This window comes from Chelonus insularis, unplaced genomic scaffold (genome assembly GCF_013357705.1).
Source record: "Chelonus insularis isolate UGA/USDA-ARS -01 unplaced genomic scaffold, ASM1335770v1 contig_30_pilon, whole genome shotgun sequence".
Taxonomy (NCBI): Eukaryota; Metazoa; Arthropoda; class Insecta; order Hymenoptera; family Braconidae; genus Chelonus; species Chelonus insularis.
Window position 1 is genome coordinate 131,757 of NW_023276482.1, and position 26,781 is coordinate 158,537.

The 26,781-nt window shown below is 34.5% G+C and overlaps 1 protein-coding gene across 1 annotated transcript; it reads left to right on the top strand.

Moving 5' to 3' along the window:
- The first annotated feature begins 4,422 nt into the window (after window positions 1–4,422).
- LOC118065354 (uncharacterized) lies at window positions 4,423–5,163 on the top strand. Its single transcript, XM_035080558.1, has one exon. The coding sequence runs from the start codon at window positions 4,423–4,425 to the stop codon at window positions 5,161–5,163; it is 741 nt and encodes a 246-aa protein (XP_034936449.1).
- Window positions 5,164–26,781: the final 21,618 nt, after the last annotated feature.

Below are 26,781 nucleotides of genomic sequence, written 5' to 3' on the forward strand. Positions count from 1 at the left end.
TAAAGTTATATTTTATAACAGTTTTGACAATTTGCAGCCACCACATGAGCTTATGGAGTATCTTAATGTTGATAAAATACTGTACAATCATGAAAAACATCACGATTACAGTACAGATAACCGCGGACACTTGTGTCTAAAATTTTTATGCAGAAAAGTATAAAAGTAATATGCACTTTCCAATAAGTAACAGTCATGGATGATTCACTCACGTTAACATTGTCCGGACGAACGTCCATTCTAGAAGCGTTTTATTTTTCACCAATTGAATTATCATCATCCAAAAAATATACCTAGAACTTGTGGAATTGTTAACCTTTAATTCTATTCAAAATATTGATAACGGTAACAATAAATTTTATTATGCACTTAATAGTGAAGATAAAAGTATTAAAATACCCACAGAAAGCTATGAAATTGAAGACATATTGATTATTGAATGTATGAATATTATTCCGAGTAAATATAATTCTACTGTTTCTGCGACGATAATAAGGGTCTCTATCTTTATCCGTTACTGTTTTATCACGAAATGGTTTAGGAAAATTTTTGGAACATTTTCCATCAATTGAACACTAATCACCACATGTTCTATGTAGCATATTTTTAGTAACTTGATCCTAAAGAATTAGATCGTCTGTTTGATTTGGAATTCCAGTACATGTGTATTTATCAACTATTTTAAGAGTAGTTATTTTATAATTGTTTTTTAGTGTTATCAACATATGAACATGAGGTAACCTACGTTTTTGAAATTCAATAATATAAACATATGCTGATTCTTCTTCAAAATGACGGTTTTTAATTATAAGATTAATAAGTTTATCTTTTTTTATGTTCAATACTCTTGCTACAATATCTGGTCTATCTAAAAGACTTCGTCCTGGCAATAAATTGTCTTTAATTTCATGCCAATTAGGATTACACGTCATTGTTACAAAAAAATCTGGTTTTACAAAGTTACGTACAATCGCCATTGCATCTTGATAACGTTGTATCGTATTGCGAGGTGATCCTTCGAATGATGATGGAAGAGTTACTATTTTACCTATATTTCTGTTATTTTGTTCACTCTAATCATTCAAAAAGTCTATCAAACCTTGATATGATTCAGCACGAATTTGATGTTGATTATTTCTAAGAAAATTCATTCTGTCTTTTTCAACTATGACGTAAGCATCAACTAACCATTGTTGAAACAATCGATGACCCATTAAAAAGACATTAAAGTCATTCCGAATATCAATTTGAAATTTGTAATAATCGTTTTGAGTAACGCGACTGTTTTTTATTTGATGACGAATATTTGGATTCCAACCCTGAGTTCCAAAAGGAAAGAATAGTAGATTCTACATTTAGATTCATTGCAGATATGTATTGTAAATCTCGTGCATCTTTATTCACTATTGTAACGTAAGATTCAGATATTTCACCGTTAGCAGTTGTTAAAAAAACAGCAGCCACTTCATTTTCTTTTTGAAGATTATAACGTCTTTTGCCTGTACCAGGTTTTAATGTAGATGTCAATGATAGTTCTGGTTCTACATTATTACTTTTCTTTTTTCAATCTTTAATTGCTACTTTTATCATGATATAGGATTGTGCAAATACAATATGTTGTCTTATAAAAGTATCGAGGTAATTAAGAATTTCAATACCACATTCTTGATTGTTTTGTGATAGAAAAGAAATTGCTTGATCATGAATGTATAGTTGACCAAATGAAGGAAGATTATTTGAACATGGATATAGGGCTGTATTGATTTGATAATAGATTTGTCCTTGTATTTTGGAACAGTAAGGACTGGAACGTTGATTATCGAAATTTATCAAATTTGAATTAAATGAAGCAAAAGAGAAAGAATTATTGAATTCACGAATACATTGGAAGAAATTCGTTGATTTGGGATGACTACCTCCAAATAAGAATTTTTAAAATCCTGGAAAACTTGGCAAAGGTAAAAGTTTAACTTCTCCTTGACGACAACAATCATTAAAAGAAAGACCCTTGCCTTGAACTTTTTCAACGGCGAAATGTTTTGCATTACAATGCATAAAAATAACATTCATATTGCCAATATAATTTTCCTCTATGTTCTTTGTATGGTTAAGATCCGATAAATCACTCGTATTCTGTAAAATATTATCATTTGTTGATGATACATCGATATTTATTACATTCGATAAAGTATTATCATCAATCTTGTTAAATGGTATATCATTAATAGTTACATCAGTATGAATGTTGTTGGTAAATTTTCGAAATTCGATAAAACACGATCACAATCTGATATACAATTATTGATTGAAGAATCATTACTATTGGAAATACTGTTATTCACATTTTCTGATAATATATCATCAATAGTTCTACTAGTATCATTATTATTATTATTATTGTTATCAATTATTGAACTGGTAGACGGTAAATTTGTAGAGTTTAATAAACTATTTTTATGAATACTGTTATTCTTTTTTTGATTTATTATTCGTACGTTTATCACTTGAATGATAATAAGAATGTTGAAACATGATATTTTTTAAAATTGTATTATTTGATTTAGAATAGGAATGATCAACCAATACATTTTCGGAAATTTTATTGTTTTTATAAGGATGAGAATTAGAATTAGTATTATTCAAATCGCTCGAAGCATTTCTCAAATTACGAATTCTTTCAGATTCTCTTTCTTCTTCTGAAGTTAAAATGATCCTTTTACGTGGCATGATATGCAAATTATAAGTCTTGTATAAATAAATAAATAGGAAAAAACTGTAATAAAGTTAGTTGGTAACAGAAAAAGTTTATTATAACTCTTTTTATGTTGTAATACAATCGATAACTCATTTATTTAAGGAATCCGATAACAATAGGAAGTACAAACAATTTATCTACTCGTGTTTATCAATGCATTAATCTATTTTTCAACTATCTATTTATAAATTTACGTGAATATTCTTTTTTTTTAAATTATGGATCTGTTTATATTAGATTTATGAATCAGTTAATTTATAATTTCAAGTCTATAATAAATCTGTAAGTCTTAGATCGGTAAATCCTAAATCTGTATGCCTTGAAGAATTTCCACCTGCAAAAAAAATGTTTATTACTTGTCTATAATAATAAATTCACTTGAATAAAATATGATATGTTTTGAAGTGAAAACGCCGAGCATAAGTCACCGAGCGAGATGAGTACCTTGGATACTAGATCATATGGCACTATTATACACATGTTTTAAGCGGAGGATTCCATTTTTTAACTCTTGCATATACATTAAAATAAAAAATTTATTAAAGGGGTCTTATTACGGATGGCAATATTTTAATTTTAATTTATGTACTTATTCTTCCTCAGTAAATTTACGTTTACAACAAAAACTAATTCATTTTGTATCGTTATTCATTAATTATTTATGATACTATCAATTACATAAATTACATAAGCAAAAATTGAAATATTGTTCTTATATATGATTATTCAACTCACTTTTTCAACTGAAGGTAATTCTGTGAGCTGCTGTTCCGGATCCATAGGTTTTCTAAGCTTTTCATCTGTCATACCATTAACTGCATTTTTATCAACATTAACTGCTTTTGTGTTATCATTGTGATTAGAGAATTTCTCCTGGATATCATCAACTACTTCTGGATCTTCATTGTAATCAGACATTTCCTCTTGATCATCATCAACGACTTTTGAATATTTATCGTAATTAGACGCTTACTCTGGATCATCATCAATTGCTTCCGGTCCTTCATTATGATTAGATGCTTTTTCTTCATCATCATCAAGTGCTTCTAATCCCTCATTAAGGTCATACTTCCTGTTTATTGTTACCATCATCTTCAGAGTCATCAGTAAGAGTTATCTTTCTTCTATTTTTAATTCTTCCCTCCATTATATTCTCTTTATTCTCATCATTCAAGTCTAAACGATATAAAAATTTATGAAACAATTGAAAAAAGTTCAACGCGTTTCAAAAAATATTCGTAAGGTAAAAGACCCAATTTCTATTTGTTGAGAATTGATTAATTTTCAGTTTGAACTTGAAAGTAAACATACAATCAATTTATTTGTGGATGGACTTATCAGTTACATTCATAGATCGATTCAAATGCAGGACGCTAGGGGACCCACTTGGTTAGCTAAAACTCAAGAAAACTGGCCAGTAAATTCACCACCAGCTGACGAGGCTTGCAACTTAGAAGCTCGTCCTGGAATTTCACTCATAGCAGCTATTCAAGATACAATAATTCAATGGGACTTGGTTAACTGATATTCAACACCCAATAGATTATTTAAAATTACTGCCCTAATCATAAAATTCACTTCAAGACTTAGACATTTAACAGTTACCAGTCTTTTAGCATCAATCAACTCTACCTACACTCACAACAATCAGACAACGTTACTGGATAATGGGTGGAAGAGCTCCAATAAAAACATTTATTCTTCGGTGCATCGAATGTGCTCGACAACGAGGCATAAGAGCACAACAACTCATGGGCCAATTGCCACAATCACGTATAACTTTTTCACGGCCATTCTTTCATACTTGCATAGATGATGCTGGGCCATTCACAATTAAAACGTCATCAGGCAGCGGAGTCAAGACAAGAAAAGCTTGGGTCTGTGTATTTGTCTGCATGTCAACTTCTGCAGTTCACTTGAAAGCAGTTAGTGACTATTCATCTGAAGCATTCATTGCTGCCTACAGGAGATTCACCTCTAGACGAGGATTATGCAAGACAATCTATTCTGACTGTGGCAGAAATTTCATAGGAGCTGACATAGAACTCAAGAAACTATTCACACAATTAACCAGAGAACATAAGGTCATCTCTAGATTCATCATCACCAACGGCACTCAATGGTCATTCAACCTACCTGCAGCACCACACATGGGCGGCAAGTGGGAGTCAGTAGTAAAATCACTCAAATTTCATTTGACGAGAACAGTAAGAGAATCGCTCTTCACGTTTGAAGAGATCACCACACTACTGACACAAATAGGAGCCATTCTCAACTCAAGACCTCTAGAGCCAATCAGTGATGACCCAGAAGATTTTCAAGCACTCACTTCTGAACATTTTATTATTGGGCTATCAATCAACACTGTTCCTGAACCTTCAGTCTCAGAACCTGCAAATTCAACTTAAAATCGATGGCGGATGATTCAACGACAATCACAGCAGTTTTGGTACAGGTGGTCACAATCCTATTTACAAAAACTACAAGCAATTTCTGAAGGGTTTATCAGGAACAGAACAATTCAAGTCGGTGCATTAGCCTTGCTGACAGATGAAAGATTTCCCTCCACGAAATGGCCACTCGTGAGGATCATTTAATTACACCCAGGGCAAGACGGGCTTCCACAAGTAGCAACGGTAAAAACACCAACAATGACGTTGGTCAGACCAATCGTCAAACTAGCCATTTTACCAATCAATCCAACTTCAGAAGCCCAGCAGCAGAATTAACCAGTTGCTGATGCCGGGCGGCATGTTAAGAATTAATTAATTCTCAGTTTGAATTTGCCAGCTGACAGGAACGGTGGCCATCTTGGGACTGGGTCGATAACCAATCGACCAAATAATCAATAATTCTTAATCTAGTCACTTATTTGACTAATTTTCTGTGTCCTTTTTGACTAATGAAGTTCCTGTCGCCATTGTTGCACTGTTCCCATTCACGTGTACACGCTATTCTAATTCTTTTCGGCCAATCTTGGAGTTTTGAGTCAATCATTAGTGCTAGTGCTTTTCTGAATCACCAGAAATATTTAAGCTCCATTCTACAATCAAAATCAACTAACATTTCAAGATATTTCATAGTAAATTCACGAAATTACATTAGATTCATTTCGCATTGCATTGATACGCTAACGCCACGTGTACAATCATGTCCTTGCTCAACTTGAGAAGCGTGCTGAGCTCGTGTGGGAAGTCAATAATACCGATCACACCAAGTTGAGTGTTTTTTAGGCATTCAATTAAAATTCAGTAATTACAATTGACATTCAGTGATTTCTAAAGACATTGAATTCTTGTTTTCAGACATAAAAAGACATTAAGTGTATCTTGTGTATTGTTGGTGCCAAAAATCAAGATATTATATTTTTGATAAAACCTGACTTCCGTTTGCTCTGTTCCGGCACGATCATCCCTATCCTTAATCGTTTAGGTTAATTCACAAGTTGAGATTCTCCTAACACTATTTGTTAGAGAAGCTAAAAAATAAATCAATGTGAGTTGTAAAATTATTTCAAAAAGTCTACATTGTTTTAAGCATCTATAATAGTGAAAAATACATATGTAATTAGTGATAATCGATTTTTAGACCTTGATCAAGTATAAGATCTTCTACTTTATATATAGATTACTTATCATACCAATCACTTTTTGTTTCCGAGTTAAAATTTTCTCTGGCCTATTTACATTTTTAAATTGTTCTTCCTTCTCCTATGTTACAAGACGGTGTACCCTTTCTTGTGATACGTTATGACTTAATGATATAATTTTTGAATATATTCGCGGTTTCCAGTAGACGACACAATTAACCTCACAGTGAATTTACAAGGTTCGGGGATTTGATTAGATTTGAATGATTAAATGATTATTACGATTATTTATAAGCATGTTGCATTTATAAAAACAGTGAAAGTATTATAGTAAACATACACGTTTACATTGGAATGCAACTATTCAAATAATCTCTCTCACATTTAAAAATGAGTAATTGTAATAATAAATAAAACGTAGCTACCTGATTAATTGATGAACGAGGCTAGGTACAAAACAAAAATTTTCTTACTTGCTGTTGAGATGTTTTCAATGGCTGCTTCGTAACTGGTGTCTACACTTTCCTAGCAACAGGTTATCGTTTGTCCAGTTTCTGACCAGAACGACGAGTTTCTACGGGTTTCGGTCTAATATTTTTTCCTTTTTTGAGTCGGTTTAATTCTCATTTAAGAAAATTTGTAGTATCTACAATAAAAGTTGAATTATATAGAAAAATAGGTTATTCATTGTATCATATGCACGCTTATTATTTATTTCATTTCAAAGTCCACAACACATGTATTGCAATAGAAAAACAATAAAATGAAACGAAATTTCTCTTTTTTTTTTTCAAAAAGGAACGACGTCTCCTTCATTCAATAGTTGTGTATCATCGTGAATTAATTTTGTTTCATTCACTACAATGTACGAATGATCTTTCTTACAGAATAATAAATAAGTCATTATGCCACAATGAATATTGTAGAATATTTGAAAACAATTTTTGAGCAGTTCCAAATAACAAACTCTCCTTTAGTGATGTATTACTGTGCTCGACGATCATTGAAATGGCGGGATAGAACAAAGAGCACATGGTCACGCTATAGTCACGAAAAGTGAGCTGTCGGTAAGTCCGTGCTGCTGAGGCAAATGATAGTGCATGATTTAGTTGATTAGATGGCGCTTCGGCGTTACAATTTGGATGTATTTATAAAATAATCATCCAAAGCTTACTCTCAGCAGAGAAGAGAAATAACATAAAAGAACCACCGCATGGAGATCCGTTGGACGAATTCTTTAGAATACATAGAACAGTTTAGCATTAGTTTAGCATTATAGACGTCAGTAACGTTTTCTTTACAAAATCCAGCATATCAGCGTTATGCGTGAGTGTAAATAAAACAGTAGCATGTTTTACAGGTAAATTTATTGAAATACTTATTTCTTCTAGAGACACAGCCCACTCGCCTGCTAATTTAAGAGGCTGGAATAACTGCGTAATGAAGTGCGTAGTGGTGTTATCAGGAAAATAAAGCATGCTACTATTACTGAGTAACATTATGTGGTACTCGTCTCCTCGTGAAGCTATTTTTATTTTGGCTGTTGCAATTTTCAACCAACTTCTAATAGTTCTTCAGCATAGAAAATACCATCGATATATTGATGATTAAGATCTTGAAGTATGTAAAGAGGTAATTGACGGAACGTTGATATGCAAATAATTTTGAAAATTTATTTACTCCAACCGCCTATATATTCTTTCGTGAAAGCTGCTTTTGCTTTTGTTATGTCCGACTAATTTTAATTAAATTTTATTTATTTAATGGATGCCGTAAGGTTATGAGTTAATGGGGATACCATAGGAAGGAAAGGGGTGATTGCGGGTAGCGTTTGAAGGGTTGGAGGCGTCGGACATGGACAGGTAGTTTTTCTAAGGGAAAAAAAAACAAACTTCTTTTCCCCTTTTTTTTTTTTCTTAAGAAAATTTTTTAAGGGAACGTTAGAAGAGCCTGCACTCTTCCCCTCTCTTGACAATGACGAGTCTCCGTTCAGAATGGGAGGTTAACGGTAGCACAACACTTCACCCGACGACAGAACATCAGCGATAAAATACCCGCGACAAAATGTCCGCGAGTCAAAATACCCGTGTTAAAACACCCGAGACATAATAACCGTAAATCAAAATACCCGTGACGGAATATCCGCAAAAAAATATCCTGGTGACAAAATATCCGGCTACAGAAAATAATAAATGTTATAAGTTTCAAATTAATATCTTGTACTTGCAGGATTTTTTTTTGTACTTGCACGGGGTAGGGGCGGTGGGGTCCAGAGGCAAAGCCCCAGAATGTACTTGCACGGTTTTTATAAATTAATAATTACCCTCTTGCAGGGTTGGTTTCTTTTCCGGGGTCGAGGGGCGAAGCCCTCGCTCCAGGGGGGTCTAGGAGCGCAGCCCCCAGTATATATGCAATATATATATAATATGTATAATAGTTTTATAACTTGGTTAAAAATCTAAAAGTTTATACCACTATTAGACATTTTGTAACGAGGGTATTTTGTCATGGGTTTTCAATAACCGTAAATCAAAATACCCGCGACAGAATACCTGTGATCGATGGTAATCATTATTATAAATTTCTTATCATATGTCGGTATTCTTTCATTAGCGAAATTTATCAAGTTATAGATAGATTATCGATTGGTTGTCCCGTCCGTCAGTTGTCGCCTGAAGCTGAGAATGACAGGAATGATATGATATGCAAACGATCTTACAAGTGTGCTACATTCGTTATAAATTTTTCATTATACGTCGGAAAATAAGTGTGTTTGAAGATGCCTCTAAAATTTATCATGTCGCAAAAAGGAAAGAAGCTGTTAGTTCATGATGGTTATTGTTATTTACGGAAAACAAATAATAAAAGTAGCATCACGTGGCGATGTGTCGAACATAACCGCTCAAAGGCTTGTTCAGTTATAATCCACACCACGTCTGACGAGGAAAATGGTAGCATTATTTTAATATTAATATTTTGTGATAACTGCTGTTGCTTATTAAGTTGTATTCGTATTAATTTATGTAAAATTATTATTGTTTAAAGGATTCGTTATTGGTGAAGCTCCAAAACATGAACATATTGCGGACGTAGCTGATATAGAGGCCAGAGCAATTCGATCGAAGTTAAAGCGTCATGCAGTTCGTAGTGAAGCAAATCCACTAGGAATTATTGCAGATAATCTCAAAAATGCCGATTTTCCAGTTGTTGCCCGGTTGGGTAAAATGACTTCAATGCAGCGAGTAGTTCAACGTGCTCGTCAACAAGTAATCCCTCAAGTTGAAGGCACACATATTTCGGATTTTGTAATACGAGATGATGTGAAAATGACTGCAAAGAATCAATTATTCTTGCAGTATGATAGTGGAGGGGATAAGAATCGGTTCTTGATTTTTTCCACAGCTTCTAATTCAAATAAATTGGCTACATGTGAAGTTTGGTGTGGTGACGGAACTTTTCAATCCGTTCCGGCAATATTCAAGCAATTATATTCATTTCATGGAGTGATTGACGGACACACATTACCATTAGTGTACGTACTATCGCTACGTAAATCGCAGTCCATTTATTTGAAGATTTTATCTAAAATAAAGGAGTTGTTGCCTAATATTATTAATGTACGCCGGATGTTAACCGATTTTGAAATAGCATTTATTAAAGCATTTAAAACTGTGTTTAGAAACGTTGAAGTCAGTGGATGTTATTTCCATTTTACACAGTGTGTATGGCGTCATATACAGTCTGAGGGTTTACAGAGCTGGTACAACAATAGTATACGTGTTGCTCAGAACATAAAAATGCTGTACGCAATTGCTTTCGTACCTCCAAATGATGTTATTATGGCATACGAAGATTTGCTTAAAAGTCCATTTTATGTTAAAAATGAAGGAAGTATAAGTGGAGTATTGGATTACTATGAATCTACGTGGATTGGGGTCCTGAAACGTAATAAAGATGATCGTTCAGCTCCGTTATTTGCTATTAAAGAGTGGCATTGCTATGAAAGTGTGATGACTGATGAAATTAGATCGAACAATGGAATTGAGGGATGGCACCGTTCGTTTAACGCATTGGTTCGCGTTCATCATGCGAATTTAAGTAAATTCATAAGTAAATTGCGGGATCAACAAACAATCGTAGAGCTAAAATTGACTCAAAAAGAGAACGGTGTACCCCTGCCGAAACGTCGACGCAAATATTGTGACTATAATGCACGAATAAAAAATATTGTGACTGCTTATGATAAAAATAATAAAGTACAATATTTAAAAAACATAGCCAATGTACTGCAATTATAATATTTATGTAACGACTGTGTTCAACCTCTAATGACAGTGTGATTTCAAGAGTTATAAGTCTTATTTGTTATTTTTGATGAGTAACGAAAAAGTAAATACTATTTAATTTAAATTGATTATTTTCTATTAGATGAATTTCGGAGGAATATACCAATGAGTTTTTTTTATTTTATACGAGTAAGGAAGAAGTTAATGTAATGCAAACTAAGTTGACTACTCATTAGATAGATGTAGAAATTTATACTGTTGTGAGCTATTAATAAATGAAATATATTCTGTCTAATTTATAGATTGTATTATTTTATCCATGGGGTGTTTTGATTCGCGGGTATTTTGTCACGGGTTTTTTGTCGGGGATATTTGGAATCATGGGTATTTTGTCGTGGGTTTTATGTCGCGGGTATTTTGTCGGCGGGTCAAATGTTACGAAGCCGAGGTTAACAACGTAAGATGAACTTACCTCACTCCGTACTGCTTGCCAGGAGGACAATTACGCACCAGGTACGGGAACGTTGAGTGGTGAGTTTCGATGGGAGATGTGTTACTCGAGGGGAGTAGGGATTCTCCTGGATCACAAATAACTCACACACAACACCTCTTAGTTGACAAATATTCCTTTATTGTTCTGTTTTGTCTTTTATCACCTACAACACTAATAATAAGATTTTTATTTTCTTTATGGTTTTTCAAGTAACTTTGTAACGTCGGTAGACGGAAACTCTTTATTGAATAGGATTAGCAATGTAACTATGAGAGAGGATATAAGCGTTACTGCGTCGCGGGAGAGATTATTATAATGACTGAAGATAGAATAATCTTTATGTAGTTCAACGCGATGCTAGATACGCGGGCCGTCTTGACGGGTCTATGGTCTTTGACGAAAAGCCCAGATAAGAGCTGTTTGGTCTACGAAGTAGCCGCGTGTAAACAGAGTCGCCGGAAGTAACTCTGCACCGGTTTGAATGTCAGCAGCCGACATAAACAACGATCCAACAAAGTATTGCTTTGTAAGGATTGAGTCGTCAATTTATGTATGCGTGATTTCTGGTGAACTGGAAAGTGTCTCGAGCTGATTAAGCTGGGAAACTCCCAGTCGACAGACTAAAACGGAAAAAAGGTGCACCGTCTGCAGTTTGGGGCCCCGGGCCCCGCCACAAGTCAAAAGGCTTGGGAAAGAGCTGACCATCGTCGACGGAAAAGAAAAATGCTGGTCAGCGGTCTAAATCCCATGCAAAAGATAGAAGGAAAGGGAAAAGGGGGAAACAAAAAAAAAAAAAGAAAAATAAGGGATACGGGATGGACGAAAATTAAGTCGGACATAACACTTTACTGACATAAACGAAATTACCAACACGATATTTAGGCTGTTTGGATAATTTTTTACAGCCCTGATTGTACTCATATTTATGCTTCGTATTCAGAAAAGCTGTTAACTCATTGTTGGAATCAATTTCAACAGTCGTAACTTTTGTAGCACTATGTTTAGTATTATTGTAAGCGGTGACAATTTTTTGTAAAACATCGATGTATTGTTTTGTATATGTGTATATAAAATAACGACACATTCAATCTTTTAAACTATGATGAAATCGTCCAACAACAGCTGCTTTGACATCCGGATTCCTTACGGTTCTAAAAATAATGTCCTTTTCATTCGAAATTTTTTAAAAATCAGAGCCCAAAAATTTTCTACCACGATCTATCTGTAATATGCGCGGTAATCTTTTATTACTACGTCTAAAAATACGCTTCATTGTTTGAGCAACACTGAAACTCGTTTCGTTAAGTAATGACTCAACCCATACAAATTTACTTAAAACATCAATAACAATCAATAAATATTTAATGTTATCATTATAAGTAGCAAAATTACGTAGATCAACTAAATCTGCTTCCTACACATCGTCAACATGTGCAACATTATATGTGTGCCTTGAAAAACGCTACCTTGTTGGAAGGTGTAACGTGTAAGCATCTTAATTTTCTAGCCATTTTTCACATTATCCCTGCGTATGTTCTTAGTATAATTTAGCAATTGGTTTGCACCAGCAAAACCTGCTGGATGTTCAGGATTGTAATATATCTCTTCAAAAGCGGCCATCACTTAAACGAAAATTTTAACCATTTATCTTTACACTTCCCCTTTGAAACTCCTGCAGGCCGGCTTACATTGTTGATCAACCGCAAATAACTTTCCAGTACTTGTGAATAGGCATTCCTCATCTTACGTTCATTTTGAAAAACTATAGAACATAATATATCATTCATTTCTTGATAAAGGCGCGTTAATACGGAATCATAACTTTTATCTAACCTGCCCGTTAATAATATCATATCGGGCTCTTGAAAATTTTTTACGGTCTCCTCAGGTATTGAAACTATTTTTTAGTATGTTCCATTTTGATCAACTTTGATATTAAGCTGCCTAGAATAGGTGACAATAGAATCGGTAAAAAACCACACCCTTTTTGAAAAATGATCTTCTTTTTCCCTTTAGCACTTCCACGCGAAGCTAAGAGCTGTAAGAGGGTAACGTGCCGTTTTAATTCACGTTTTTGATCCGCTGTCAATGACACGGTGCCGTGTAAAATGTTAAGAGCACATTCGCGTATGTATCGCACCAGCTGAGGATCAGCTTTCTTTAATAGAGCCGCTCGTTATTCTTTGTTTAGATAGATTAAGCACTGAGTATTAATGCTTGTTTCTGGCGTGATGCATTGAACGTCAACACTAATTAATAACCGGTAAATTGTGATTATAGGTGCTCTTATTTATAAGTTTGCGTTCTACATAAACGTAATACTTCGGGTCCTCTGAAAAAATTCGCGTGCGGAATCGACAATTATCAGGTGTTGATTGTTTCAAGTCAAGCAATAAGTGACCATGTGGCTGAGCGGTTGCGTCATAATATATTTCTTGATGATTCGCGCATAAGATTGTCAATAATAATCAATTTCGGTGTGCGATCAGCCGTAAAATCGTTGCTAGTTGGTAATCCTTCTTTAAATTCAACAAATAACTTTGGATAATTATTATAATCTTTTTGCCATTCAACAGAATGAAATATTATTTTTGAGAAACGCGTATCACTCATGTGATGTATAGTACGAAGGAATCTTTTTACGAAATCAGTTTTACAGCAACCTGTAGGACCACAAATAATTGGAGTCCACGGATGTTTCCAGCGTGAATTGATAATTATAAATGTCCCCTACTAAAAAGTGACTACTATTTTCATGTTATACAAGTTTCAAGAGATATATACCATTACATGACCCTCAGCATCTTTTTGTTGACGGTCATCATAGGCCTGATCACCATGGTTATATGATCTCTTAGAACAGGCTCTGTACAGCCTTAATTTTTTCTCGATGATAAATTAATGTAAAGAAAGAGCATTCGAAGAAAATACGCTTTCATAAAGTTCAAAGCAATAAAACTGTTATTTAAAAATGTTCTGATTTGTGATAAACAGCTTCATTCTTACATTTATGAGGTACGTCGTGCACTGTATGTGGTTAATACTCGATATTTGATGTGATGAATAAACTATGTTGAAATATCAGTAAAAATTTCATTATCTCTTGGCTGATTAAAAAATTTACGGCAGTGTGAGGCGTTGATTAATCGGGACGTGGAGTGTAATATCCGCAAAAAAATATCCTGGTGATAAAATATCCGGCTACAGAAAATAATAAATGTTATTAGTTTCAAATTAATATCTTGTACTTGCAGGATTTTTTTTTGTACTTGCACGGGGTAGGGGCGGTGGGGTCCAGAGGCAAAGCCCCAGAATGTACTTGCACGGTTTTTATAAATTGATAATTACCCTCTTGCAGGGTTGGTTTCTTTTCCGGGGTCGAGGGGCGAAGCCCTCGCTCCAGGGGGGGTGTAATAACCTAACAAAAAAAGGCCGTTTTTGTGATTATCATGAGAGAATACGTCGATTAATACATGATCACTATCATTTTGTGTGGAACTTTCCGTCTTTTACCTGGAATATTCGAGGTGATGAAGACGGAGCCGATGTTAGAAGGGCTGCAATCGAGTGCGAGCTGGTTATGAGAAAGGTGTACGAACATAAATTTAGATTTAAAGAGGATTATGGCCATGAACAGTGGAAGCTCATGTTAAAACATAAGCTCAATAAACGAGACCTCGTGAGGCGTGACCTGGCGTTAATGTGGAATCGTGTATATTACAACCAAGATGGTCACGACCGTATCGTGCAGAGTCTTTATTTAGATCCTGTGAAGAGGCCCGATGATTTCTATAATGCTCTTAGCTGGGAGCCGCAGGAAAAACATTCAGGAATTAGGTTAAACAAAGAGGCAATCAACACAGACTTTTTTGACTACTACCTATACGGCTGTAGGAGCCCCAAAGATATTGTGGCCAGGCATTATGACCTCTTCACAGACATGTAGTGTTTAAAGAAATTTTTAATCAATTTTCAACAGCTAAATTATTTTTCGAACCTTTAAGGCGTCGTGGTTCGCCTAAATTTCTAATTGTATTTTTATATTCAATTATTTTATGTATATGATATATATTTCATATTACACAATTAATAGAGATGATTTAATAAACTTTATTCAACGATTTTCGTTTTTAATTCATGATATACCTTGTGTTCATAGGCCCTGGCTGGGCAAGATTGAACGCTCGAAACAGCGTTCAGCCGACGTGAGTCAGCCTCAGTCTCACCACGCGCCAGCCTCGAGGAGAATTACATTATAATCAGTAAATAAAAATTAAATACATATTTTCAAAATATCAAACACATTATAATCGTTGAATGACAATTAAAAATTTTTCAAGTAATAATTACAATTAACACCTGTTTTGAATTCTTTATCCTCAACTGCAATCTCACCGCCCCACGCATAATTATTTTATTTTCTCTTTTGTTAAATAATCTTTGAGTTTTACAATATGTAAACTATCAAATTTATGTTCATCATTTATTTTAAATAAATAAAAACTCCACCTTACCTATTATTTAATCTATGAATAACTAGTATTGAATTAATTAAAAAATTATGTAAAAATCGATTGAATTTTTATGTTGAAATAATACTTTTAAAATTTGAATATTGTCAGTTAATATAAATTGTCAGGCATAGCATAAAAATACTTTTAAAAGAAAGAAAATTAAATATGCAATAAGTATTTCGAAAATTGGTTGTAATGTAAATATCAAATGAAGTTACTTATAGACTTATAATACTTACTAGATATTTATTAACAGAAACATACTCATAGAAAAATTCACTTTAATTACATTCACCTCCGTAATATTCCATGAATAGATGTTCTCCTTCACAATCCCTTGAAAGGTTACTCAATTGTTTCTCGTTATTTGCTAATTATATATCAACAGTTCTTCTAGGAAGAAAAACTTCACATTCATGATCTTAAGTTGCAACTGCAGCGTCTTCGAACTAAGTTGAAATTATATTTAAAGCAGACACTTCATATTTTTTTGACAATTCAAGTGCTTTCAACTTTTTCCTTACTATGTTATGTTAGGCTACGTTGTTAAAAGCAGATAGATCTATTGTTGATTATAATATCTCTTTTCGCTTATGTTGAATATAAATTATCGGATAACTGTTCATTTGTGAGTGAGCTTTCTTGTAAAAAAGTACAACTTTTTATGGTGCTTTTTTATCATGATTTCTCTTCCATTTGGAAATTTTTGTTCCTTAGTTTTATCGATTCGGAACAAATTGATTGTTCATTTCAGTTTTTATTTTTTCGTTATCTCAGAACATTATGATTTTTTTTTTTTTTTTTCGATTTTTTGAACCTGTAAATTTCTGAAATCATTGTGTTCTTCATAATCTACTAGTTTGGATATAAAAGAGGGAGTTGAAGAAGGAACATATAAATACAGTGGTAAGAATTGGTTTTTCAGTTAATCAAAAAATAGTATACGATGAATTTCAAACGTATCAATGAGCTATATTATTTTTTTTCTCGGTCAATCAGAATTAATTTGTGATTGTTCAAAAAACTAAAATTAATCTGATCATGAAGAAATTGAACGAAGAGAAAAAAAAGCAGGACAGTTTTTTAACATGCTCTATGTTGAGTTACAAAATAAAACATTACAATTAGCTCAGAAATTAATACTTCCAAGCATAGCTATAACTCTTATGAGTAACACATGTGAGTGAAAAACTTTAAAACCTAATACTACATTATACTTTGGAATATGCATCTGCAAAACAAGAACCCCATATATTCTTTGAACACACATACAATGAGCTTAGAGAAATCAAAAGAGGAAAAGGAAGGAATAACAATTACTCCATCTATATCATCGTCATCATCATCAACAGCTGTACCATCTACGTTGATGATTATTCCATCTACTCTAACGGCTACAGTTACACCATCTACCGTACATCTTTACAAGCTCAGAATATGCAATAGATTGATCTGATAACTGCTTTCAAAAAACGTCTAAGTACTCATGCATTATTAAACTTTAGCTATTGAAATCTAAAAAATTTTCTTGAAGATTGTGAAAAATCAATTAGTAAAAGAGTAAAATCTTATTAATTATCAAAAATAAATTTATTTGTGAATTTTGTTTTAAATTGTACATTTCAAAATGTTAAACAGGATTTGATAGTGCACGATAAAAAGCATTTGAGTACAAAAAAGGAGAAAATATGAGTATCAATAGACTTCTCAGGTATTTCTAACTTCCCAGTGGGAAGTTATAGTAATGGGTCCGATTCTGCGAATCCCAAATTTTGACATAGATCCACGTTGTAAGGTCCCTAGAGTCGAATCTGATCGTTTTCCAGTGGACGTCTGTGTGTGTGTGTGTACGTATGTGCGTTCGGAATTATTTTTCGCCTCGATTATCTCTAGAACAAAAAATGATATCAACGTGGAACCAACTGCATTCGACACGTAATTGCGCAGCTTAGAACTGATTAGGTTTTCAACAAAATTGGTACAGTAGTTTCTTATGCAGAATCAAAAAACTAGAAAAAATGGAAAACGACCTGAATCCGCTCGCACTATCCTAGCTGTCTTTTCAGCACTCACCTAATTACAACAGTCTTCTCCAACATAGCCAATGATAGTTGTCCTACTATTGTGCTAGGACAACCGATGCCGGCTACAACATGTTTGCATCTATTAACGCTCGGGCGACGCTCAAGTACACGTGCTCTGTTAACGCGAATTCTGTTTTTCTAATTATAAATCGTTCCAAGCTCTTTTATCAGCTCTAAATTGATTAAGACATTCCAACTAAGCTCCACTATTGTTAAAAATTCATTTTTTACCGTAAAAATAGTATATTTTTGATAATAGAAAGTGTTTTTTTCTCGAAAAAGGTGTAATCTGTGTATGTGCACCTCTCCTGACCACATCCTACAGCGTAACTAATCAGTTATTGATCGTTTGGCTCGAAATAACTAAATCAAAATCTCAGGCAATTTACTTGTAATAAAAACAGCGGTCCTTCGAGCCAGATGTGCTCAGTAGTGGAGTGAAAAGTGCTCGTGATATAGATATTTCCTATGTTCTGGCGTTCTCGCGCTCGAGCGAAGTATCGCTCTCTCGCTCGCGCTTATCAACTTCATAAGCTCTTTCGCTCGCACTCGTTGGTTGTGAATTTAGTTTAGTGTGTTTCGTGGAAATAACTTTTATTTGGACTTAAGTAAGCACGGTAAACTTGCTTATAATTTTTTTTTGTGCTCTCTTTTGTGCTGGTGAGTGTATAGTGACTCTTTCTTGCTAGTTCTAGAAAAGTTTCAGCTCGTTATTCACAATCATAAATGTATCAGCTCGCTACAACCTTCTCACAGCTCTACCTTAGCTCGTCTTACAAAAAGAAGAAGACTTATCTGATCAGGCTTGAACTTGAGGACCACCAACAACTACGCCATCGCGTGGAACCTGCTTACGTCTCGCTCTGGACCTACTGAAAGCACTTGATGCTGAGGTCGATAAGTGGGATATGCCACTTGTCTGCCACTTAGTCTTATGTCTTAATCCTTCCATTAGGAAACACCGCTAAGCTCGCTTCAGGAGTTTCTGACTTCTCAAGCCATTTCTCTTGAGTGTATTGAGCTCACCTCAGAGAAACCATTAAAGCTTAAGTCAGCATCGAACTTCAGCTATGCTCAACAAAAGAAACCAACAGCTCAGTCACATGCTGCCACTGCTCAAGCTCTATCTTCAGTTTTTGCCGCTCCAGTTCAACCAGATCAAGTTTTAGCTCAACGACGTGGATTCAGTGCGAAGCCACCAGTTCAACGAAGCTCTTCCACCAGGCTCAGACCCTGGATGGCGGGTTATAGAGGCCCGAATGATACTGTTCACATCGCCGACTACTGTGATGGCAAAGATCGTTACATCGCCCGCTATCTAGTATTCAATAAGCTCATTCCAGCTCATAGGTACAGTGTTGCGATGCAGTATCGCCTCTGCAACAACTGCCTGGGTAGAGACGATGTGAAGGCCTGCCAAAGTGAGAAGTTGTGTAACATCTGCGGATTGAAGCACTACACTAAAATCCATCAAGGCGAGGAAGCTCAACCCAGATCAGCTCCAGCTTCTTCAGCTCCCCCAGCTCAGTCAACTGCCAGCTGAACTGATCAAGCTCCAGCTCCACAACCTTCAATCACATCAGGTTGATGAGCTCCTTTAATCTTGATCGTCATGCTTAAGAATTAATTCTCTTTGTTCTTTTGTTGTTAGCTGAATGTGGCTCTCCTTTGCTCGCTCAACAACAAACGCTAAGCTCTTCATCAGCTCGGATAATCAGCTCCAGCTCAGCTCAACTCAATACTCAGCTCTTCACCAGCTCCTGAGTTGTGCTCCAGCTCTTAAGTCATCTCTAAGCTCGACCTCTGGTCCTCTGATAAGCTCTACAGCAGCTCTATTTTGCTCTACTAGATCCTGTGATCCACCAGCTCTTAACCAAGTGCAGTAATTATCTGTTTATCCAACAGCTCTACTTGCTACAGCTCAAGCTTGCTACGCTTAAATTTTTCTTCTCAGACGACCAAATACAAGTTCCTGTTCACGTACTCAGCAAGATAACAGCAGTCTTACCTACCTACCACATCGACAGCTCATCGTGGTCTTATCTCAAAGGCCTGCAGCTTGCAGATCCTCAGTATAGAACGCCATGTAACATTGATGTTTCTCTGGGCACTATACCATTAGCTTAAATCATTCGCTCGGATCTCAGACGAGGTCAAACCTCGGATCCCATAGCTCTCAAGACGATTTCTGGTTGGATGGTCTTTGGTGCAACTAATTCAAGCTCATCATCTCTAACAAATCCAGCTCTCCATGTGAAACAGGATCACGATCTTCATGAACTACTATGCAAGTTTTGGGTTCAAGGAGAGACAACTCATGCTCATTCATCTAATTTCACTCTAGATGAAGAACATTGTGAAGCTCATTTTGTCAAGACTCACTCGAGGGATGCAACCGGAAGATATGTCGTGAGACTTCCAATAGTTCTATCACCATCAGCTCTTGAAGAATCTAAAAACCTAGCTCTCAAGAGTTTTCGATCATTGCTCATGCGAATCTCAAATAATACTGAGCTCAATCAGCTCTGCAGGGATTTTATGGACGAATATCAAGCTCTAGGACATATGAAGCGTGCTCCGAAAGTTTAATCAAGCTCACGAGGAAGTCTAGGTCTTGTATATGGTGATACCCCGAATGAGATGACCGTGACACATGATACTTTAATATCAGGAGGGTTGAGGGTTTTGGTATTGGAGTCATCGGTGCAACTTAATAATCTCTCTTAGTATTATTTGCCGCACTATGGAGTTCTACGAGTTCTACAATAACTAATACAAGATGAAGAGATGAAATACCCCCGTGCAATAGCTCATACGACAGAAGGTCGTTACGTCGACGACATTTTTGGTGGCTCAGATACCTTCCAAGAAGCTCAGCTCATAGCTCAAGATCTTATAAAGCTCTGCATGGTGGGGAGCTTTCCTCTAGCAAAGTGGTCAAGCAATAGCCCTGCTTTTCTACAAGCTCTAGCTCTACAAAGTCTCTCCAACTGCTCCTGCTCAAGCTCTAGATAATACAGAGTTGAAAGTGCTTGGATTATCTTGGAGTCCTGCATCTGATCAATTCATCTTTCCACCGAAAAGCTCAACGCCCAAGAGAATAACCAAGCACTCTGTGATCTCTAAAATAGCTCTATCAAAACATACTTTGTTTGTCTATAACAATGAAATTTGTTATGAACAATGCAAAAAGAGATCCATGCGATATATATTCAAATTCTTCCAACGCGAAATTCTTTATTTACTAAAAAAAGCTACCAACCATATAACATAAATAGAGAAATACACTCTTTTTATTTATATCAATAAAATCTGTTATAAACAATTGGAAACGGTTTTTATTCGAGGTGTTTTTTCATTTTTTCCACTAGGAAGTTGGTCGTGTGGACCTTTTGGGTCGCACCCAGACCACTGCAAAGCACTGATATTTAATAATAAAAAGTGTTTTTTGCTCAAAAAAGGTGTTATTCGTGTATGTGCACCTCTCCTGACCACATCCTACAGCGTAGGTCATCAGTTATTGATCTTTTGGCTAAAAATAACTCAATTAAAATCATAGGCAAATTTACTTTCAATAAAAACAGTGTTTAATAAATTGTTAACTGTTACTGATAAATAGTGCCACCGTTCCGAAGCCCCGACTGTTCTAGCATCCAAATATCTACAAAAATATAGTTCACAAAAAAAATCTTGTCTTTTTTGGCATCGAGGAAGGAGAAACAACAACAGAAACGGACCTAGTAGATTACATAGAAGAGTAAAATCAGAATCGAAATGGGAGTACATTTTAAAGTCTTTAAAATAAATAATGTTTACAGAATCAGTGAAGAAGCGCTCGATAAAAACCGCCCCGTTGTAGTCGCACTCACAACTACATAGAAAAAAAATAGATCTAACCTGCTAGAATAAATGAATATTAAAGAGGATTTTCCTGAAGAAATCATAAAAAACGTAAATAACTGCATCCGCAAGTCGAAGAGAAAAAAAAAGGGAATAAAGCGTTCAGTATTCTAATTTGATCATAGAGATAACACATTGAAACGACAGGGGAAAGAAGAAAAGAGAGATTTCAGGATCATCGAAAACACCATTACAAAAGAAAGTCAATGCAGGTGATACCGAAAGTAAATTGACCACCTTGAACAATGCCCCTTCTAAAACTGCAACAAAGGAAATAATCAAACCAAATATACTGAACTATGTAGAGCGTGGAAGATGAGCTTCATTATCAAACCTCTCAAAAAAGTAATATGTGACAACCGGATCTCAACAACAACACTACCAAACACAACAATCATAAATTGCATCCCAAGCCGGCTTGTCACCGTAGGGAAAGAAGACAAACACCCTCTATATAAATCAAAACACTCTAATTCGATGACCACTGAACAAATACATGTCTGTACACTGATTACTCGGACACTAAGAATAGAAGAGAGCCTAAAAGAACTGGGAATAGCCAAATAAAATGGAAAATATTGGGCATCAGCGAAATGAGAAGGCTAGGAAAAGAAATAGAAGAAAATGACGATTATATAATGTTTCATAAAGAAGAACACACTGGTCAAGAAGGAGTTGGTTTTCTTATTAAGTCTCAGCTAAAGAAGAACATTATTGGATTTGAAGGAGTTTCTGATAGAATTGCGGCGGTGCTTTGAAAATTTCCGGGTAACAAGAAAACTAGACCATCTTCCAAATATACGCCCCAACAGAACAAGCGAGTAAATCAGACATAGAATATTATGAGAGCATCTCAGAAGCAATAAAACCTTACTACAACAACAACATTATCACTATAGGCGACTTTAACGCTCAGGTTGGAAAAAGGCAAACTGGAGAAGAATTCTCAATGGCGATACCACCATAGTTAAAAACCTCAACTTCAGCAGAAACCACGGTATGGTTAAAATCTGCGTGAGTTCAAACCAACCCAAAAGATCCAGAAAAAACTTCGCAAATAATGAGAAGCTGCTTCAAATATCTGAACTCCATCATCACAGTCATCTCTGCACAACAGAATCACTCAACGAGATTATTACTTCTGCCGAAGACACTGGAAGTAAATACCAGAGACTACAAATTTAATAGGAAGAGATGTTACTGAATAAACCCAGAAACAAGATAAGCTATATAAGCAAAGAGACAATAGAACTGTTAGACAAAAGAGGAACACTAATATCAAACAGAGATAACAAGGAAAGACGTCAAAAAAATGCAAATCTTAGCAAGAAAATCGGAAGAATATAAGAAAAGAACGTGACCAGAGAAGAAACACAGTTTTAGAAGAAAATATAAAAAAAAACAGGAGGAACAGAAAAGGCTATGAAACAACTGAGTGAACACGAAAAAGAATGGATACCTAAACAAAAGCAATGCGAATCATACCTAACTAATCGACTCTCAATACAGAAACTAACTACGGACTAATACCGCCTATTGTATTCTGACAAATTCGATCCAGGACTGGCCACAATTCTGGAAGTAAAAGAAACAAAAGAAAACACAGTTGACGAAGTGCCACAAATTCTCACCTCAGAGGTTACCAAAGCAATGAATTCCCAAAAACTCAAAAGAGGCCCAGGGCTTGACAAGATACCTGATGAAATGCTCAAGGGAACCACGGAGGAAATCAGTCCAGTGCTGACAAAACTTTTTTACGAAATCTCACAAACAAAGCAAATTCCGGAAGAATGGACCGAGTGTCACATAATTTTATGACATAAAAAATGCCCTAGAGACGACATTGGGAACTATAGGCCCCTTGAATATTTCTTCAATATCTAACATATTGTGAAATATATGTTATATTGTAATATTTTTTTTTTTGAAAAATGCCAAAAACACCTAACCGTCAACCGAAGAGGGAAACAAGAAGGACTTGTTCTGATTGTGTTGAGGAGGAAAATTCGTCAAATGGTAGATTGTTGGCTTTAGCGATGCAAATCAACAGATTAGAGGAACAGTTTTTATAAACAAAATAAAAGATAAGATTTTTGATTAATAATAATAACTTGAACAATAATGAATTAAAGAAAATTTTAGTGGATGTTGGTTGTGTAATAAAATTGGCCACAGAAAAAAAGAGTTTGAAATTTCTTGCAAAAAATAGTTACGGAAAATTAATTTATAATTTTGTTCAGTTAATTTTAGAAATCATATTAAGTAGTTTTTATTTTGATATTAAAAATTTATCAATTAGTATGTTGCTCGGAAAAATCCAAATAAATGTCCAAAAATTTAATTAATTTAGGAAGATCCGTATATTATTCAAAATTTCGAATGGTCAATTTAAGAAAGTTCATATGAATAGACTCGCTCCTTATGATGATAATTAATCGTTGACTCTTACTGAATTCTGTTAAATTTGAAGTTTTTGCAACCTCCAGTTTGAGAATTTTCTCTTGGAGTTACCGTAGGATATACACGGTTGGAGTCTTTGTACTGGAATCCTTTTCTTCATTTATCGGCCAAAGTGAAACAAAGTGAAATGCTAGATGTCCATGGTATCCTACTCTTTTTGTTTGGATAGTATGCGTAACTGTGAGCCCAATTTTTAATAATTTAGTTTACAGAGTGAGCAGAAGCTATTGACCTCATTTTTAGAAATTCCTTGCGCAATGTAGAATTGATTGTTGTAATGATATTGGATCATTTATTTGAGAGTTACATTTGAATTTTGAAAGGATGCATAGGCAGTTATTTATTTGGAAAATTTTTTCCGAGAAGTGAGACCATTCAACTGAAAGAATTTCATTCAACTGAAATTTCATTAAGAACTTAGATGCTGTAATAATCTCTGAATTTGTTTAGCTTCATGACTTGCTAGTTTCTTGGCATTTCCAGCTCTTTTTGGGTTCTGATTGGTACTTTTCAGGCTCGTTCCAATGGAAAAAAAGAAAGAAAAAATCGTAAAGATAATTTAAGAATTAAAATTTTGACTGACGGAGTCTTAGTTTTTGAGATTTTGAATTGTATAGAGTCACGTCAACAATTAGTTTAGATAATTTTGGTCTGTTTCAGAGGTTTGTACCCGCTGCAGAATTTTTCTTTTCAAAAAAATTTGTTTTATTCATTTTTAAGCAGGCAGCATCGGGAAGCATTATTCGATGGATCTGCTTATTTTCATTTAACATTTGGAATGTTTTTCTACTTCAGCCTAATCCAATTTTTTTACCCAACTGTTAGAAATTGCCGGGAGGATATACACTATGCGACATAAATGCTGTCCGAATTTGGTATAATAGAGCATAGAAAATCGAATGGGTAACCTTTAAAAAATTAGACAGCATTTATGTCCTTTCAGTGTAGTATGGAGCAACTTTGGCGGACCCCACTCCTATGTCCACCATAGAAAGGGATAAATTTGAGTCCAGTGGACCTGTGTCGCTGGTGGTGATGGTGGGCGTGTAGCGCGGAGTAGGGGTTTATATTCACATGCATAGAAATAATTATGCTAATAATTACCCTCATTGATTTGAAATTAGCCCTTTTGGAATGTTTATTGAAATTAGCCTTGTTTTGAATTATATGAAGTGTCATGAGTAGTAAAATTACATACAGTATTCTTCATAATTTTTATATTCATATGTTATTGACGCATGCGCATGAAATGGGCATCATATTGCAATTGAAGGCCTGGATGCCATTGGATCAGAGGAGTTTACATCAGATCCAGCATGCTAAACCGCCAAAAAAAAAGTTACTATAAGCATTACACCCATAATTCATGTTGATTCAGACAGATAAACTGAAAAATGGAAGAAATAAAATGCTACGTTTATGATCGTAATAAGTCTTAATTCAATCCAATGACTATATAATCCAATAAATTTTAATGCAACATCATGTTCAATTATGAATATATGGTAATTGCATTCGAAAAACTCAATAAAATGTTCGCCCAAAACTTCTGATCTGAATTACATTTGACCTAAAAATAAAAATGTTGATAAAATGGCGACAGTTGGTATAAAAGTGTGGCAGTAGGTAAAGTAAATTTCATATGATAACTAGCGAAACATGAAAAATATAAAACGGATATGAATTCAAACAAGTCATTGTATATCACGTAATGATAGTATACAATTTATATATTAATTCTTCAGAATTGTATTGAAAATTTCAATAAAGATCAGCAGAAGCTCAAAAATTATGAATCAATTATGTTTCAAATTATGTCATTTTCCAAGAGCGGTCTTCTTGTCGGTCAAAAAAGTCATGCGAAATCAATCTAATTTCGTAACATTTATTTATTTAATGCACAATAATTCTTATTAATATTTGAAAACAACATTTTTTCTTCGAAAAGTACTATTTCCGTATCATAAACTCAACTAATTCAATAAATTTTGAAATATTTAATAGTATACGTTTAGATGTTGTTTTTTACGGAAAAAATTTATAAATATATGAATATTATTATGTAACATTCTTTATTTTTGTACTCACGAAATCATTAATGATATGTTGGTACGATTGTAGAAGGCAAAAATAACTAATTCTGTAAAATCTGCTGTCAGTACTCAAACAGGTGATACATTATAATGAATTAAATGATTTTATAGCTCAACAATCAACTAAATTAATAATTAAGTCGATGTTACAAAATTTATTTGTGAAACAAAAATATTGACAATGTCAATTAGATGGTTCACCTCGAGAGATACCACCTTTTCGTTCCACAAATAATAATGTAACAATCGTACATTACTTGGTTTTCATTTATCTTAACATTAATTATTGTTGCATAACATTCATTAAAATTTTATAATAAATTAATCAACAGTTTTTATTGCTTTATCGATTTTTTGTGTTACTAACAATTGTACGGTTTTGTCTCCTTCTATAGATACGCTTATAATTGTATTAATAAAATCTCTTGAATCACCGTATAGATAAACAGTTTCACTACAAATGTCAAGATAGACTATTTTTATGTTTCGGAGATGTGTATTTAATAAAAAATTTATGTTACCGACTATGTTAGTAAGCGAAAAACTTTCTATTATTTTTATTTAATAATGCTATCAAAAATCAAGCTTACGATCATTTGTCTCATCC